The following is a 19,914-nucleotide window of genomic DNA, read 5'->3' as shown; positions in this document are numbered from 1 at the left end:
GGATGCACCACGTTCAGGAAGTTATATCAGTTACCCTCCGTTATTGATAACGAGGAATTATCCATTATTCATTCATACATCAGTCACTTATAACATTTATATTTACATGCCAATTATAACATTCTTTCCTGAAAATTTTCGCCCTTGTTTAATTCTTAATACGCAAAACCACACGAACTTTCTCGGTCACTTAATAATTGTTCGCTTGGCTTTGGCGGCGCGAGTGAAGCAAAAATCGTACCTCCTGTAGTATTTATTCTTCACGCCGTGTCCGACAAACCGTTTCACGAGGGACATTGATAGAGACATCGTGGGCGATAGATCTCGTAGAAGCTGGCGTATTAATTAATCGCCGTTTGCCGTACAGTCGAGGGGCTCAGCCGTGGAATATAAATAGGAGCGGCCTCTCTCTCTCTCTCTCTCTCTCTCTCTCTCTCTCTCTCTCTCTCTCTCTCTCTCTCTCTCTCTCTCTCTCGCTCTCTCTCTCTCTCTCTCTCTCTCTCTCTCTCTCTCTCTCTCTCTCTCTCTCTCCACACTCCCGACACGCGTCGCGCGTTAATCACTCAAAATGAGACGCTATAGAGCTGCCGATAAGTGAAAAAGAAATAAAGAGAAACATCGAGCTGCGCGCGCGCTGCATCGAGAGCACGTATGAAGGTAAATCACTCGCAATAAATGTTCGCTCGCTTTTTCCGCGCGCTCTCCTCCGGCGAAGAGCCCGTCTCGTGGGTCTCCTTCTTCGTAGCCAACGCGAAAGCGGACCGAGAGAGAGAGAGAGAGAGAGAGAGAGAGAGAGAGAGAGAGAGAAAGAAGTGAAATGCAGTCGTCGGGCTGAAGGTGCGCCCACTCGTACGTCATCCGGATGACGTACAAGTACGACGTATGCGCAGCTCACTGCACGTAGGTATGATGGACGAGTAGTGACGTAACGGTGGATCACGTCGAGGGGTTAAGCGTGGCGTGGTGTGGCCCCGGGATGCGATATACGAACGGCGTGGCACCAGCGCATAGCGCGGTGCGTCGACGGGACGTCCCTTTAACGTCTCCTTTTGTCCATTCGCGACGGGCGTCAAATAAATCCGGGCTTCGTGACTCTCCCGGCCATAATTAAGCCTCCGAGTTGGAAGTCGACGGCGGTGACGGCGACTGGCGAGTCGAAAGGTGCCCGCGCGCGCGCACGCGCTTCCTCCCTTGGTGAATGACACCATGCGTCATGACTGGCGGAGACGTCTTTATTGTTGCTCGAGTCGTTACGGGCTAACCCGACTCTTGGCTAAGGAGTTACGTAATCGCAACAGGTGTCCATCTCTCTGTCTCCCTGTCCCCTTCTGTGTTTCTTTCTTTCCCCCTCTTCCTCACTTTTCTTCCGTTCCCTCCCCCCCTCTCTCTCCCTCTCTCTCTCTCTGTCTTTTCTTTTTCTTTCTCTTTCTCTCTTCTCTTTGCATCCCTCTCTCTCTCTCTCTCTCTCTCTCTCTCTCTCTCTCTCTCTCTCTCTCTCTCTCTCTCTCTCTCTCCCTCGCTCGATTCGCTTTCACGCGACCACGTGCTCCAACCTCGTGCCCGCGTACAAATCCGTCTCGTAGCGATTTAACGCGCGATCCTGCCCGGCGACGTCGCACGTTTCGCGATCAGACGCAATTGCCGCGTGATGCAGTGCGTATTCGTACAGATGTTTCCTTATCGGCGTAACGTTATCGTCACGGCACATGTTGGAATTCATAGATAATGCTGCGTGTATTTTTCATCCCGAGGTAATAGTTATCGGAAATAGGTCGTATGTTTTTTTTTTTTTGTAGAGACGCGCCTACCAGCTCGAGTCTAAATTTTCGTGGCCGATAAAGCCGCCATACACGGCTGGTCGAGCTGACGTTGACACTCCAGATGAGTATCATCGTGCACCGTTGCGATGCAGCTCCACCAAGTGTTCTGTTTGCACATTAGGAACAATTGCATGCAAATTTATGAAAATACTTCAATTATGTCGCAACTGCGGAGCGCAGAATCGTCAAAATTCAATTTGCGCGCCCGGGAAGCTCGACTTTATTAACCGTAAAATTCCTGTTAATCCTTTGTGTGGCAAGTGAAAAGTATATTTATTATCTATTTCACTTTCATTTTTCACTACGATATACTATTTATAATTTTAATAAAAATAAGTATGATCTTACTTTTCTGATATATTAAAACTTACTTTCTTACATATTTCTCATGTTTTTTGTATCTGATAGAATTTTAATTATTTATAAATAAATGAAATTGGGAAAAGGCGATTTGAAAAAAATTTAATTTTTTGGAAAATATTTAAGATAAGAGGCTGAAAATTTTGCTGAATATTCTTCACGTGTCAAATATAATACATATTTCTTCCAGAATTTTTCGTTGGATTATTAGAAAAAATTACTTGATTGAATTTTGTAAATCTGACATGAAATTTGTAACGATAAACTTTTATATCGTGTATCTGATTTATATTTATTCAGACTTACGCTAATTTATGGCAGCCATGTTGGATCTGCCATTTGGAATTTTTGAAAGATGCAAAGTAAATATTGATATATCATTTTTCTCATATATTAATACTTTTTTTAAATATTTCCCATGATTTTCACATCCGATTGTTCATTTTTTCATTATTTATACTTCATCTATCTATCATTATTTATAATAAAGTCGAAAAAAAGATTTAAAAAAGAAAAATTAATTTCTTGGAAAGTATTGAAGATTAGAGATTGAAACTTATACTGAATATTTTTCACGCATTAAATATAATATATATATTAGGTGTACAACTTTGCTTCCGCCGTTTTCCTATAGATGGCTTTAGCGGTAAGTAGTGGTCGAAATAAATAGATCATAGACGTCATACAATAAACTTGGGCATCTGTCAACATAACCCCATAGAAACATTAGTCGATTTGTGTCTGCATCATAAAGTTATTCTCGATTGAAAATGTCAGTTTACGAGCCAAATTCTCGTCATTTGCGGGAGGTTTTAATTTTCTGCTTCAATATGAAGAAATCTGCGGCTGAGGCTCATCGAATGCTCTCAAATATTTATGGTGAGGCCGCTATTAGTGAAAGAACGTGTCGTGAGTGGTTTCAACGCTTCAAGAACGGTGATTTTCACGTCGGAGACCGGCATAGCGGTGGAAGAGAAAAGGTTTTCGAAGATGCAGAATTGGTGGCATTACTTAATGAAGACTCGTGTCAAAGTCAAGAAGAATTAGCACGATCATTGGGAGTGACTCAACAAGCAATTTCAAAACGCCTCGAAGACATGGGAATGATTCAGAAGCAAGGAAATTGGGTGCCGTACGAGTTGAAACCGAGAGATGTTGAACGGCGTTTGTTTGCTTGTGAACAGTTGCTTGAAAGGCAAAGACGAAAGGGATTTCTGCATCGCATTGTGACTGGGGACGAAAAATGGGTTCATTACGATAACCCCAAACGCAAAAAATCATGGGCATATCCCGGCCATGCTTCCACATCGACGGCCAAACCGAATATTCACGACTCCAAGGTCATGCTCTGTATTTGGTGGGACCAGCTCGGCGTAGTGTATTATGAGCTGTTAAAACCGACTGAAACAATCACAGGCGATCATTATCGAACGCAATTAATGCGTTTGAACCGAGCATTGAAAGACAAACGGCCGCAATACAACGATAAAGTGATTTTGTAGCATGACAATGCTCGACCCCATGTTGCGAAAGTGGTCAAGACATACTTGGAAACGTTGAAATGGGAAGTCCTACCCCACCCGCCGTATTCTCCAGACGTTGCTCCCTCTGACTATCACTTGTTTCGATCAATGGCACACGGCCTGATTGACCAGCACTTCCGGTCTTATGAAGAAGTAAGAAATTGGATCGATTCGTGGATCGCTTCAAAAGATGACCAGTTTTTTCAACGCGGGATTCGTACGCTGCCCGAAAGATGGAAGAAAGTAGTGGCCGGCGATGGACAATACTTTGAGTCATAAATGTATAACCAGTTTTTTACAATAAAGCCTCGAGTTTCGGAAAAAAAACGGCGGAAGCAAAGTTGTACATCTAATATATATATATATATATTTTTTTTTTTCAGAATATTTTGCACTCACGGATTATCAAAAAAAAAAAAGGAAAAAACATTGCTTGATTGAATTTTGTAAATCTGACATGAAATTCGTAATTGACGATCTGATAAACTTTTATATCGTGTACCTGATTTACATTTATTCAGTCTTACTCTAATTTTTGTGGCAGCTACATTGAATCTGCCGTTTTGAATTTCTGAGATCTGACTTTGGATTTGTAATGAATGATCCAATAAAATGAACCAATAAAAAACTAGGCTCCAAAAAAAAATAGGAATGCGAGATTTCACAGAGAGAGCCGTCAGGTAGAGAGAAATACGCCACACAAAGGGCCAATTCTCCGAGCGAGCATGAGAATGAATACGTACGGACATACGCGTGTGGGATGGAAATTAGCGGTGTCGGTTTCGCGCTTGCATAAAGTCCCCGGCCATCGGGGCGCGACACGATTATCGCGAGCTCCGTGCCGCGCGACTCCGTCAGGCAAGAAAATAAATCCGATTGATTTACGAGACAACGGAAGGGAAGTTGCAGTCGTGCCACGCGCGTGCTCGCCGCGTGTTCACGGTGCACCGTTACATTCGCCTATCGTGACACACCGAGATGTCGTGGATATCGCGGGTTCCTCCGGGATCCGCGGTATCCGGTGTGTATATCATGTAAATTCGCCCAAAGAGAAGATCGCGTCCCTCGGCGCGACGAGCTCGCACGCCCCCTTCGAGGAACAATGCGAAGAGCGCTCGCGCGGCGGGAATATCATCGCAGAGGGGCGGGGGAGGACGTGGCGCACGTGTAAATCAGCTTAACGTACGTACATGGCCCGCCGCGCACGGTAACATTATTTTAAAGATATCGGCTATTATTAGCCGAGCGTGCGCGTGCAGATAGCGCGCACGATGATTCATGCAAATAAGCGTGGCCTCGCGATAAACGTACTTAAGCAGGAAGATATGCATTATTGTCACAATTGCAATTGCAACGGCGCTCGCGGTTGTAACCACGGAAATTGCAGCGCTCTCATTACGCGACATACGCGCCGCGCCGCGACGTGCGGCGTAAGACCGACGTGGTCTCGACGGTGGCTCGAGAGGGTATATCGATAATCGCGCCGCCGAATCGAGCGCTGAATCGACCATCGGCGCAACGTACGGCAACACAGTTTCGGGGTTTCCTCCTCTCACCTCTTGCCGAACGAGTAAAGGCCATCGCACCACAAACGAACGTAAGCGGTAAGACGTAAGCGGTAAAGAAACTGACCAATCACAATCAATTATTCTCGTAAGTTTTAAAATGACGTCCTTTTAAAATTTCGATTGTGATTGGTCGATTTGCTTACTGCTTAAGTTCGTTTGTGTGTGATGGCCTTAACTTCAAATTCCGTCCATTACGGCGCACATAGTTGCCAATCTTGGTGATTCTCTCACATTGTGGAAATTGGTGGACATTTTTCTGGGAAAAGTGTAAATTTGGTGAATTTTGACAGCCTTTGTACTGAGAAAAATCTCCACAATCGAATGTGAAGAAAATAGTTGACTGTGATCGATCAATTTTTTTACAACTTGAGGCTTACTATATCTATTGTAGATCCAGTCTAAAAAGAGAGCGGCCAACATTCTCTGATTGGCTGATTAGTATATAATTTCCACGAGTCTTTTGATCGATGGGTGCACTCAGTATTACAACCGCTGCCTGAGTACTAACTGAGCTCTTGCATTTGATCGGCGTATATTTTTAGATCTAGGTAAAGGAATATGCCAATCGGATGTAAAAGCTCAGTGCGTTGTAGTATTGCTAGAATGTACTCATTGGCTACGTTTCAATATTCACATATATATTCACAAGAAAACTGTTCAGTGAGCACTTAGTGACTTTATCCCTGATTGGTACATTCTTTTGAATCTATCAAAGTTCTAAAAGAATACACCAATAATCACTGAGCGCTCACTTCTTTCTCTGCTGAACGCGACCATTCTATCTTTGTTTCTCATTAAAAATCTGTGTAATATATACTCATAATTCTAGATTTGCGCATGCGTTATTACTAAAAATAAATAAGAAAATTGAGCTTTAGCATAGCGTGTGAAAAATTTTGTCAATTTGGTGAAATTGTTACCAAGAGTAGGGAAATTTGAAGAATTTTTGCATAAAGATTGGTGGAAAAACATAATTTTGATCCGGCAGCACTGACGACGCGGCCTTTCATCGTTCTCGAAGTGACTTAGCGTCGTGACTTGGTCTTGCGAAGACCGGGCCTCTCTCAACTGCGACTTTCCTCAGCTGCGATACGTTGGCTATTTCGGTGAATCTTCAGGGCTGACGATCGATGGATCGCTCCTAAAGATGAGTCTTCTTCTCTATCGTGGAATCCACTTATCGCCAGAGAAATGGGGAAAGGAGACAGCAAACGGTGGAAGATATTCCGATTGAAATCGGATCGTTAAAATAATAAACGATCCGTCTACCGCCAACCTTCAAAATTAACCGAAACACTTGAAACACCCCCTCCCCCTCTCTTTTTCTCTCGCTTTCTCAACGTGCCCTCGATATATATTTTCTAGGTAAGCGGGAGGGAGGCGCTGCTGACCGGTGGCGGCGGCGGCCATGCGCCCCGGCCCGCCAGTACAGCCGAGCCACCGCAGGCCTCCCCGTCACCAGCATCCGCACCAGCAGCAGCTCCATCAGGAGCGCGACCGACAGCAGCAGCAGCAGCAGCAGCAGCAGCAGCAGCGGCAGCAGCAGCAGCAGCAGCAGCAGCAGCAGCAGCAGCAGCAGCAACAGCAGCAGCAGCAGCAGCATCGGCTGCACCTGCCGCAGCAGCCGCGCGCCAACGGCGGCAGCCCACGCGCCCTCCTGGTGCTGCTGCTACTGGCCAGCAGCCCCTTGGTCCTGGTCCTGGTCCAGGCCGAGCCGCCGGGATTGCTCGCGGCCCAGTTGCAGCAGCAAGCGTCCCTCAGTGGTCACTTTCCAGCGGGACTGTCAGTCCATTCGATCACGACCGAGTCGTTCGTGAAGAGGCCGCAGAAGCAGAAGCAGAACCTGACCATCGGCTATCTCACGGCCATCAAGGGCGGCCTCAAGGACCGTCAGGGCCTCGCCATCTCCGGCGCTCTGTCTATGGCTCTCGACGAGGTAAGCCTTTTCCCTGGATCTTTCACCGGCATGCATACGTAAATATGCATGAAAGGTAACATCTCGCCGATTTTCTTTTATTTCGAAATATGTTGTAGAAGGTGAAATTCTGAGTAACTTTTTATCATACAACTATGTGGTGGGGTTGCTTGCAGTTTCCGAGACATTTGACTTCAAAGCACTGGGATTATGGGCATTCTCAGAAGTTGTTTATCTTCATAAGCGTGCAACATACGTTGTTATTCGCGGTTTATTGAGTTAGGTTATTGTTTATTTATTTAATAAATTAAAAGTTTAGAAAATTATAAGTTGTATAATATTCAATATAAGTGATTTGCATAGTACAGTTGTTTCACATACACATACAGAGTTTAAAATGTTTAAAAATAGGTTTAGAACTTTAAAGGCAGTACTCATAAAATGAAGGAAAAAAGTCATAATAAACATAGATGGAGAAAGTTAATATTGTCAGAGCTGTGAACAATTATTTTAATTAAAGCGATTTAATTAAAGCGATTTATTTTAAATTAAAGTGATTTACTTTGCACCCTCTCTTCGAAAAAAAGCCCAGCTTAACCTAATCTAATCTAATCGAACCCAACTTATACGTTTTTACATATGGTTGAGCGTTGAAAAGATTCTTAAACCACAATGCTTAATAATACGAGATGTTTTAAAAAAAGATTTTAAGGACAGATAGTATTCACAAAATGAAGGAAAAAGATTCTAATAAACGTAAGTCGAAAAATTAGTATAGTCGAAGTCATGAACAATTATTTACTTCAATTAAAGCAAATGACTTACTCGTTTCTAATGCACAGCCATACATGAAATGCGTTCTGCCATTTCTTCATTAGAATATTACAATGTCATTCTTACTGTATTGTGAAAATTTGTGATAACTCTTTACATCTATTTACTATTCAGCTATTCACGAGGACATGCGATTAACAATTGCTTGGTAACGCGTATATACAGGATGTCTAAAAAATCCCGGACCGATAAAATATCTCGAAAACAAGATATTTCGGGGAGAAATGTTTCTGTCAATTAATTTTAACAACTTTTGTCTGAAACATTTTTTTATTTGCCTAATATTTTTTCAGATATAAATATCAATTCAGATATAAATAGGAAAACTTGATAATTTTTTCAATATTTAACTTACGATATCTCGCTAACTATTTATCGGAAGAAAAAGTGGTACTAGACTTTTTTACTTTATTTAGTCTCAAGAATATATTGTTACAATAGCGTCCTGACTTTTGTTAATTTATCGATTTTTGACAATTTCAAAATCATAAAATTAACAAAAGTCACTTTTTCTTTCGACAAATAGTTAGAAAAAGTTAGTTAGAAAAAGATGATATAATAAAAAACTGAGGTTTCCATTTAAGGAAAGTAATGATCAGTCAATATTTCGAAAGTGGCACCATCGATAAACAAAATGGCATAGTTGTTATATGTCCACTTTAAAACCATACAACTTTTGTCCGAAACATTTTTTTCTAAAATGCTTCGTTTTCGAGATATCGCTCCGGGACTTTTTGGACATTCCGTATAAATGGACAGAAGATAGATGTTTGTTTACATCCCGAGCAAGAGCGGAGACTTTCTTTTAGGGATTCCTTTAAAGCATGGTAGTTCTTTACCGATAAATTATGTCAAAGAATACAAAAGCACCAGAAACGAGTAAGTCACTCGCTTTGATTAAAATAAATAACTGTTCATAACTCCGACGATATTAATTTTTCAACTCATGTTTATTAGGATTTTCTTCCTCCATTTTGCGAGCACTATTTGCTCTTAAAGTTTTTAATCCTTTTTTTTAAACCTTTTTTCTTTAAATACCCTGTATTATTTGCTCTTAAAGTCTTGAATTCTTTTTTTTTTAACAACTTAACCTAACCTAATTCAGAATAACGATATGCGTCGTACAATCATAAAGATAAGTAACTTTTGAGAATGCATAATATTTTAGAATATTTTAAAGTCAAATATTTCGGAAACTACTAACGATTCGCGTACAATTATATTGCAAAATGTTATTCAAAATTCTACCTTCTACAGCACACATCAAATTGAAAAAAAAAAATCGATGAAGGGTACCTTTAATGCACATTTATCCTTTCATGAATCGTAGTTTAGATTTCTGAACTCGGCGCGAACGTCGGCTAATTAGCCAAAGAGAGCGTGCGCGGTGGATCGCTCTCTTCGGTTACTTTGTACACGATGACGGTTGCGTATCTGTGCGGGAGGAAGAAACGGTACCCGTTATATTCCCTCATGGCCTCCCGCCCGGCCATTCTTCTCGGCTCGCGTGCGGCGAGAACGTATCTCCTTCCTCCGCGCAGCCGTGCGAAATGAAGCTCGCCGCGCGACTCTATGCACGCTCTATTGTTACCGAGGAGAATAACGTTATTACGCCGATTGTGCAAAACCGGTCGGCACTTTGTACCCGTTTAAAACGTGCCATCCCGTACATTATCCCGCCGAGCGGCGATCGTTCTTCTCGGCTCAGCGGCGGGGCAGGAGGGGGGGGGGAGAGCGCTGCGCCGCGTCCTCCGCGGAGTCGTTCACTCGTCGCTCCATCACGATGCGCACGCTGCGCGTTTGCTCCTGCACCGAGGCGACCAATCATCCCGATGCCATAAGAGATATCTTTCAACTCGGCCGCCAAGTTTCGCGCGAGATTATGCCGTTATCACGCCATCGCCCAGCCGCGCAATCATGGCATTCGTCGACGCTATTATTAGGTGAATCGGAAAGTTCCGTCCGTTTTTCTGTAATAAAAACGTATGGCTTCATTTAAGAAACAAAATGTAAAAGTACATCGATCAAAATATTGTCCATCGTTAACGATGACTTTTTGCCATCTTTCGGTCAGCAAGCGAATTCCGCGGCGAAAGAATGACTTATCTTTGGAGAGGCTATCCAGTCAGAGACCCATTTTTCGACGTCCTCGTAAAAATTGAAGCATTCGTCAGCAAGTGCGTGTACCATCGACCGAAACAAGTGGTAGTCGGAAGGGGCACAGTCTGGTGAATAAGCCGCATGGGGTAGTAACACTTCCCAGCGAAGTGCTTCTAACGTTTCCTTGACAGATTTTGTGACGTGAGGCCGAGCGTTGTCATGAAGCGAAATCACTTTATGCTGTCTCGTTTCATATTCTAGTCGTTTTTCGTGCAATGCTCGGTTCAAATGGATCATCTATAGAGATCCCCTGTTTGATCACTTTTCAACAGCTCATGATACAGCACACCCTTCTGATCCCATCAAATACAGAGCATTGCCTTCTTTCCATGGATATTCCTCTTTGGCGTCGATGTTGAGGGTTCGCAAAAAGTTTTTCGACGTTTGAGGTTGTCAGAATAAATCCATTTTTCATCCCTAGTGATGATACGATGTAAAAACCCCTTTCTTTTGTTGCCTAGCAAGCAGAATTTCGCAGGTGGTTTCTCGCCTTTCAATGTCTCTCGGCTTCAGTTCATATGGGACTCATTTTCCTTCCTTGTAAACCTTCCCTAAGCCTTTCAAACGATCGGAAATGACAGATTGAGCACAATTTAATGCTTCTGCAGGTTGTTTTTGCGTTTGACATGGGTCTTCGTCCACCAATGCCTGCAATTCTTCGTCTTCGAATACACTTGGCCGTCCAGGACGCTCTTTGTCCTACGCGACGCGCCCGCGTCGGTCGTCGGCCGATCGTCGAGAGAGCCTGGGTCCAGTCGGAATAATCGGCCAGGATACCGCGCGACATCGAAGGCGAGCCCAAAACACACGCGCGGCCACTCCCTCGAAATTTCATTTCCCCTCGACGCAGTATCTCCATCTGTTCCTAACCTCGTTCCTTTTCCCGGGACGTATCCTGCTTCCTACTCGATTACACGCCGCCGCGAAATTATAACGTGCGTGTCGGATGGAAACTGCTTATCTCGTCGATGCGGAACGTAATTCTTTCCATTAAGCGTGTTTCAAGGCGGATTACAACGTCATACGCCGATCATGCGAATAGTAATAGCATCTCACGCTCTACCGCTCTATCTGCCATTAACGGACGCTCTAACTGGGAAAGACCGCCGCCGTTGCGCGCGGATCAGCGGATCAACGCGGATTGATGAGACATGCCTGAAATAATAGCCTTCGACCGGTGGTCGATTTGTTCTTTCCTCGTAAAGATCAGCCAAGCCTCGGTGGATCTTGTCGTTTCAATCAAGCGCCGCTAAATTAGGAGAAAAGCGGATCGACGCGGAGAGCGGATCCCTGCCGTGCTAATTGGACGAGATCCAACTTCGCAAGTCTCTTAACGTATTATTATTCGCATTGCGCTAAATCTTGAAATCCGAAAGCCGCTAAATCTTGGTTTTATCGCGGGATCGTAAACGGTTCGTGGAAATTTGGCGCAGTCAAGTTATTTCCTCTTTCCCAGTTCACACGATTGCAAACGAACTAGTTTCCCGGCTAATCATGAGGGAACGACATCAAGATATGTTCGCTTAACCCTTTGTGGTGCAGGCGGACATCCAGAGACACCCACCTATATTCCGTCAGTTTTTTTATATTTTATGAGCAGTTTTAATGATCGATTTCTTAGCAATTATATTTTCTATCTTCTTAAGACCATAACTAGTGTAAAACAATTATGATTAGTTATAAATTCTTTAAATTTATTACTGCTAATAGTAAATAAGTAAGCATAATAAAATGTTTTTAAGAATAAATGTATGGCAAGGCGAAGAATTAACTATTTTTATTTGAGAATTGATACGCGAGGACTTTTTGGGGGCGCTGATTGCGAATCCGCTGTCAGATTTTAGAAATTCAAAATGAATCCAATATGACGGACATAAAATTAAAAATTCAACCAATTTCCGTGAAACTAGGTATCTAGGGCCGTTTTCTTGGGCCGCTGATTACGAATCCATCATCAGATTTTCAAAATTCAAGATGACCAATATGTCGGATGGAAAACTTAACAAAAACTTCAATTTCTAGAAGAATTGTTATTGAGGGGTTTTTGGGTCGCTAATTGTGAATCCTAGAGATGTGCGAATCAAGAATTTTTATATCGAATCGAATCGAATCTCATTTTCTAAATTCGAATTCGAATCGAATTGAATCTGTGAGATTTCACTCGAATTCGAATCGAATCGAATGAAATCGAATCGAATTATTAAAAAATTTAACATGACTATTAAACATGCAAATAATAATGGAAGATTTTAATATGACAGGGAATATTGATATTATAATATCATCTTAAAGTAAAATATATATTTAAATAATTAAAGTAATTTATAATTAAGTTATTAATTATAAATTAAGTTGATTACAAGTTAAGAGTTCAAACATGCAGGCCCAGATGGCCCGTTTTGTAGCTGATGCACGCAAACGATAATGTATTTGATTCCTATACGAATTATTCGGATTCGAATCATAGGGATTCGGATTCGAATCGAATCGAATTACATTACATTAGATTCGATTCGATTTGAATTGGAATTTGAGTTCGCACATCTCTAATAAATCCATCATCAGATTTTTAAAATTCACGATGGCTGACTCAATACAGCGAAGCAAGAATTAAAAAAATTTTTCTCCGCCATTTTGAATTTCGAAAATCTGACAATGGATTTGTAACCAGCGACCCAGAAAACCCCTGGATACAAAGTTTTATAGAAATCGGTTAAAAGGAAAAATTCACGGCTTAAAGAGTTAAGCGGAAATCGCGTCACTGATTCTTTCGAGAGAAGCTCGGCGATATTTTCTCTTTGAGGAAGTTTTCCTCGTGGTTGCGCGTGCGACCGGAACGAAATCGTTTAATCCTTTGCATTCGAGGAATATTTCCACATTTCCTTCCACCAACTCGATAATTATAAAAATAAATGCTAAATTCCTAAGAAGACAAAAAAGGATCTTTATATTTTTTAATGTTGTTACCGCATCTTATTGTTTTATCGCTCTCTATTTTCAAGTCATCTTCATGCCAACAGTTGGCATTCCGAGTTGCCGGAATAAATGTTCATGCCAGCTATACTGGCATTCCGAGTACAAAGGGTTAATCTTCGCGCATCGTCACCTAATTAACGTGCAATAATACGAAATCGGTATCTCTGAAGCCACAGGCGCATGCGCGCGCGATAATAGGATGCACGCGGTAAGGACAAGGTCACCTCGGTGCGACTAGGATGCGTCGGAAGGTTAATTGCCGCCTAAGGGAAGTAACCTCCGCGTTCCCAGCACGAATGAATTTTCTGCGCCGACAAAAGGTTTGTTCTTTTTTTCCGAACCGCATTAGTATTGAACTGAACTAGGATAGGTGAGTAGAGTGTGAAATTTGTTCTTTTTCGAAGAACTTCTGAGCTAGTGCAATAAATTAGAATGAGAGAAAATATATCTGTTTCGTTCTAACTTATTGCATTAGTTCAGAACTTCGAAAAGAAAAGAGAAAAAACTGACCTGTGGTTCGCATCAGCGCAGAAGTGCAAGTAAGGATAAAAGAACGCCACAGTGCAGGACACTTATCTGGCGCATTACGCAGGATTGTGTGCTGCATAAGGTCTGTTCCGAAATCAGTTTCGGAAACTTTGTTTTTAGTTATGAGGTTGGTAGACCTTAAACTAATTTAGTTTTTATCAAGCCCGTTTTTATCAAGCTCGGTTAACCGAACCGGTTGGTTGTTCCAACGGAATTGACCAGTCGTGTTTGTCGTTAATTAAAATCAACAGACGCTATTGATCAATTGTCCGATGGAATAACCAGCCGGTTAAATTAACCGGCAGTTAGGAGAATATTAGATAGAAGTAGATATAGAAACGGGCGTCGGATACGTTCCGATAATTGATCAGCTGATTAATTATCAAGATAACAAATAATAAAAATCTATCCATTTCTCTATTCAATATCACAAAATTAATGGCTAAAACCAAGTTTGTTAACAGAAGTAATACACTGCTGTGAACGTTCAAGCATGATCGACTGATCAATTACGAAACGTGTCGAAATTAGTTTAGGGCCTATTAACTTGATGACTAAAATCAAGATTTCCGACATCGATTTCGTAACAGGCCTATGTTCACGCTTATGGTTAGAGGTTAGGTTTCGGTAAAGCAGAGCTGCGCTAAACTGGCTGCTCTGGTTCGAGACCTAGGGCAGCCGGTGCAGTGAACTGTTGCACTGACCACCGTTGCACTTCGAAAAAGAACAGCGATGCGACGCCATTTCCGACAAGAGGAACACTTTAGTGCATACCTGTTGCACTAGTGCACACTAAAAAGTTTTGTTCGGAAAAGAGCAAATCTAGAGACAGAGGGCGGGATAGGTGAGATGGAGGATGGCAAGCGCAAAAGAGCGAGAGTAGAGGGGAAAGGTAGGAGGAAGGGGGGGAGAGCAGTTGATGATCTCTCCGACTCTCTGGATCCAGCGAAGTATCTTCGATTACCGAAGCAACGACACAAGCAACGAGCTACGAGGAACCTGGCGTTACTTTTTTCTTCTTCCCGCTCGATCTTCTGGGCCGTACGGCCGCTCGCCGGGGGCCCCGCTTCAGAAGCCTCGATAATTCATTCGGAGGATCCCCCCTTGTGCCTCCTCCTTCCACTTGCCCCGCGCGCATCCTGGGGACCGTGAGACCGTTTTCGCCCGGGCGTGCTCTACGGCGGATAAAGAGGAAGTAAAAAGAGAAAGATACGCGGCTCCCGCTCGCCGCCGCCGCCGCCGCCGCCGCCGCCGCGAGGGCAGAAATGACCCGGCGTCTTCCCGATGGTCCGATGAAACGAGCGCGCCGGGCCGCTGTGGACCGGCAGGAGAGACGCCGATGGGGTCCTGCGAGGCTTTAAAAATACAAGACCGGCGTTATTTGCTGGTCCGCCCACGCATGCCGACGAAACCGCGGGCTCTCTCGCGAACCGTGAGAAGAATTCGCTCGCGTTCGGGAACGTAGACCCACCTCCTTCCTCGTCATCCCTGCCATCCTCCCGCACGGTGTGGGCATCCCTTCCTTGTCTCTTCCACCTCCCGCCGTTCTTTTTCCTTCCAAACCTGCCTGGTACTCTTGCAACCTGCGACCACGTGTGAGGGATCGAGAGAGGACTTGGGCAGGGTGGGGAAGGAAAAAAGAGGAACAGGAGGCGAGGACGAAGAAGAAGAAGAAGAAGAAATAGGGCGGGGGAGGGGGAAGAAAGAGGACGGAGAACCCGTGCGAATCGTCGAAATGAGCCGAGTCGATCCTATCGCGACGCGATATCCGGCTATACATGAAAATAAAGCGGTGTTACATCGGAGATTAATTGGCGCGTCGATGGTAATAGCGGAGTGTAAAGTCGAAAGCGTCCGGGCGATCATCGATCGAGCGCGGCGCAATCAGCGGATAAAAATCTCTCCTCCCTCGCTTTCTTATCGCTTCGAGCAGGCCCGTCGTTTCGTTTTTCGTCTCGCGCTTCGAAAAGACTATCGCGGCGCGTAAAGTGAACACGAAGACGACGCTGCTTGGCGCGCCGCGAAAGACACAGTTGCAACGACGAAAGCACGAGAGAATCCAGTGCGAAGTCGATTTCGCGAGTTGCATAAAGTAACGTGCGCGCGCAAGGACTTCGCGACTCTGGGGCCGCGAACGGCCAGGGATTATTACGATAAAAAAACTCCGGAGAACAATCGTCGGTTGAAGAAGAAAACGTACGATCGACGATCGGTCGAGAGTACAAAAGACCTGTTCCGAGATCTGTTCGGAAACTTCGGTTTTAGTTGTAGGGTTGGTAGGCCGTAAACACTAACCTGGATACGTTCCGCAATTGGTCGCAGCTGATCACGCTTGGATGTTGGATAGATTTTTATCAGTTGATCACGCGATTACTTCCACGAAATTATTTTTGCTAGTGTGTAGCGAATAGGACACATGGATTGGACGCGCGCGGTACACGATGGTCATGCACTATTTCTGTTTATAAACTCGGTTTTAGCCACTAATTTCGTAATATCAGATAGAGAAATGGACAGATTTTTTATAACCTATTATCTCGATCATCGAATCTCCGGATCCGTAAGGTCTACCAACTTCATAACCAAAACCAAAATTTCCGAAACCAATTTGGAAACAGGCCTAAAGTTACGTAAATCGCGTATTTGGAAAAAAACGCGGCTAACCTAAACTCGAAGTACATATCTCTCTCTCTCTCTCTCTCTCTCTCTCTCTCTCTCTCTCTCTCTCTCTCTCTCTCTCTCTCTCTCTCTTTCTCATATCTATCTCAAAATATAGACAGAGAGAGAGAGAGAGAGAGAGAGAGAGAGAGAGAGAGAGAGAGGGCGGAGGGAGGCAGTGGCGAAAAAAGAGAAGGAGAAAAGAACGAGGGCTAAACGGCGACGCGAGGCGTGACAATCCCGCGCTCACCGATGAAGTTTCTCTTTCAGCAGTTCGATGCACCGCGCTGCAGTTGCACCGATAAACGCGTAATGACCCTCCTCGACGATGCGTGGCCGCGCATTCAGCGCGAGTCGAAAGGTGCAGGAAACGAGCCGAGCTCCGTGCGGCCGTTTATTTATATCCTCCGATATGCTACGCAAGAGTAAGCATCGCGATCGCAATGTCGGCCTCTGTTCGCAGCTATAATAAAGCTTGATTCACAAGCGTTCTCGCGGTCGGCCGCGCGCGCGCGGCCGACCCGTTTAACAAGTAACCTCGTCTCTTCGTCGCGCGCATTCCTCCGCGTCATCGTAGATCGGCTTATTTTTAGCGGTTGCAGCATTATCGGTTATCAACCCGTTAATGACAGATAAGTCATTGCGCCATGAAAACGCCGATATTTCAAGTCTGATATTAGAGTGTGTGTTCTCTTTCTCGCGCCGCGACAGATCGGCAACTCTCGGCGCGTACGGCGGCATCCCGACGGATATTATTGATGAGTGAATTTAACGAAGCATCTTTCGCCGCTCTGCCTCTCGCGCGATATCGCGGCGCGACTCCTTAACGTCTCTCCTCTTTCACTTTTTACCTTTCACCCCGCGCCACCTCTCGATTCCTCAACAGGACGTTCAAATTCGATGCGGTTTACTCGCGCGCACTCGCGAGTCTCCCAGCGAGTCTCGACCGCGCTGGGCTGGCTGGCTGGCTTGGCTGTCGCGCGCTTCGGACCTTCGTGCGAAATGCACGTGTGAAACGCGCCTAACACTCGGCCATACGCAGTTCGCGCTCGCCGCGGTCGTAAGTGCAGGTGCAGGTGAAGCAGTACCACCTTGTTCATTCGCTCGCTCGCTCGCTCGCTCGCTCGCTCAGCCGCTCCCCTGTTCGCTCGCTTCACTTCGCGGGCACGTGAAAAAAAAAAAAAGAAATAGTGGGACTCGCGCGTGTACGCACTCCCACGATGTAACGCGGCTAGTTCCGCTCGGCTCGGTATATTTGTAAATAGAACGAACGTTAATTGGCAATTTTGCATAACGCGCGCGACACGCGTATGCTTGTGTAATGGGCGCGGCGCACTTGGCGCTCTTTAAGAGCGCGCAGATCGCATTCATAATATTCACTCGCGGCCAATGGTACACGCTGTGAATTGCCAACGCGAGAGCGGGCCCTCTCTTTCTCTTCCTTTCATTCTCTCTCTCTCTCTCTCTCTCTATCTCTATCTCTCTCGCTCACTCGCTCTCGCTCTCGCTCGCTCGCTCCCTGTCCCGATCTATCTCTGTCTCTTTATTAATAAATAAGGCGCGCCGCGCGGCACAACGTCGCTACTGTTGACCTGGCTCTTGATAACGGAAGTTAATTTAACGAGCAGGCGGATTAAGAGGAGGAACGCCGAACTTTCACTGCGCCGGGGATACGGAGAGCAGGATTTTTTGCCGCGGTGGTTTAATGGTGGAACGAAATATACGAGATAGCGCGTAAAACGGACTGAATCGAGTCGGTCGGCTGAATAGGATCGAAGTGATTTATAGTTGCGGAACGGTAAATATCGATTTTTTCCTCGAGGGCCTTTTTGCTCGTTCACAGAGAGCGTATGCGCGTTTATTTAAACTACACGCCGGGCATTGATTGCAAATGTAATCTCGGGCGGAAAAGCTAAATATTCAGTTACACGTGGAAACTTTTTGCCGGATTTCTAGTACGATCCAGTTACGAGAGAGGTGCGCGCTGCGTCTCTTTGCGCTTATTGGAGAACGCGACGATTGTCTGGAACATGTGTAGACCTGTCGAAAGCGTGACTACATTCTCACACGCAGGAAACTGCTCGGTTGGTACAGCTAAATTTCAGTTACGACAACCGAAACCTTCCGTCCCTCAGGAATCAACTGAAAGTTCGGTTGCAGCACAAGAGAGATTCCGTTCGGAGGTTTCTGTTGTCCCAGAAATATATCCGATCACCTGAATCGAACGTTAATATATTGTCAAGGGTACAAGTTTCGTTCTTCACACGGATAAACAGGGCGTTGCTGTGCGTATGTAAGTGGAAGGGGAAAACGCTTGCGCAGCTGGGTTGAAAATCGCATCATTGGCTACGCCATTCAACTTCTTCAAACGAATCTTTTCGCTCGCGGTAACTGAGATTTCGTTTCTCTTCACATATACGTTATACTTTCACGCTTTCTGTGAGAATAGCTAGATACTCTGCTGCGGTAACTATTAAATCTATGCATAAGTTCCTGAGTTTTTTTTCGGCGACTTAGTTTATGTATATTAAAGAAGCAATACATAGGGGAGACCGGGGCTAGTTGATACAATTTCTTTTAATGAATTTTTTAAGAGCAAGTGGAAGAACAAATGGAATATAAGCGGCATGAGAAGTTTTTAATAGCTACATGCTTATACAACACAAAAATTATTTTTTCGATTGAATATTTCTATTAACTTTGTTACATCAATGAAAAATATAAGGCGACAACATTTGTGACAACTAACCTCATATATGAGATCAGTTGTTACAATTATCGCGATCAGTTGTTACAGATCTCTGTATTTCAAAGAATATATTTAATGATTAGAAATAAATGAAAAATGTACATAACATAGTTATTAATATTTTGCAGATAAAATATGTATTCATGTAGCATTAATGATGTAAACATAAATATATTTATCAATAATATAAACATAAAAGCATATTTGTCAATTATTTTAACTGCATTAGCGAACTAGTACACTTACTGAACTAGTGCAGTAAGTTACAGTAAACAGCTGATAGTCGTAACAACAGACCTCATAACAATCAGGCCTAGCTCACCATATTTACATATTTTGGTTATTGTATAAACAAAAGTATATATTTCAAGCCGTCAAAATAACTAAAAATTATTATTTTAAAAATAAAGATTCTAAATAAACTGTTGCAATCATAATATAATGACCAGATTTATTAATATAACATAATATATATATCTGATTTACTTTACTTTTGACTATTAAAAATTAGAAATGTTTTTTGTTTCTGAAAATACATATTGTTAGTCTGAAATAACTTATTACAATCTGATCGCAAAGTTTTTGCAAAATTACTATATTTTTATGCAATTTTACCGTTTGTCATTTTGCAATAATTTTAAATATATCAAGTATTCCCGGTCTCCCCTACCGGTTGGGTCAAAATATTTTCCTTCACTTGCTACAATTTTGGGCTATCTTTTAGGCATGGATTCCTCGATTAAAAAATGACGCATCTTTCGATGAGATGAATTCGTTGACCCATTTCCGCATCTCAATTTTATTTCTAAATCGCATACCGGAG

The 19,914-nt window shown here is 43.7% G+C and overlaps 1 protein-coding gene across 1 annotated transcript in view; it reads left to right on the top strand.

The window, feature by feature from the left end:
- The window catches only part of LOC105192086 (receptor-type guanylate cyclase Gyc76C), a 187,916-nt gene that overhangs the window by 79,726 nt on the left and 88,276 nt on the right, over positions 1–19,914 (top strand). Inside the window, exon 3 of the mRNA XM_019845515.2 lies at positions 6,637–7,207. Within this exon, the coding sequence (XP_019701074.2) occupies positions 6,680–7,207 (528 nt within the window). The 5' untranslated portion in view covers positions 6,637–6,679. The remainder of the gene's footprint in view (positions 1–6,636; positions 7,208–19,914) is intronic.

Source organism: Harpegnathos saltator, unplaced genomic scaffold, assembly GCF_003227715.2.
Source record: "Harpegnathos saltator strain DR-91 unplaced genomic scaffold, Hsal_v8.6 scaffold677, whole genome shotgun sequence".
NCBI classification, from domain to species: domain Eukaryota; kingdom Metazoa; phylum Arthropoda; class Insecta; order Hymenoptera; family Formicidae; genus Harpegnathos; species Harpegnathos saltator.
Note: the sequence above shows the minus strand (reverse complement) of the source record. Positions and strands in the feature narration are given on the sequence as shown.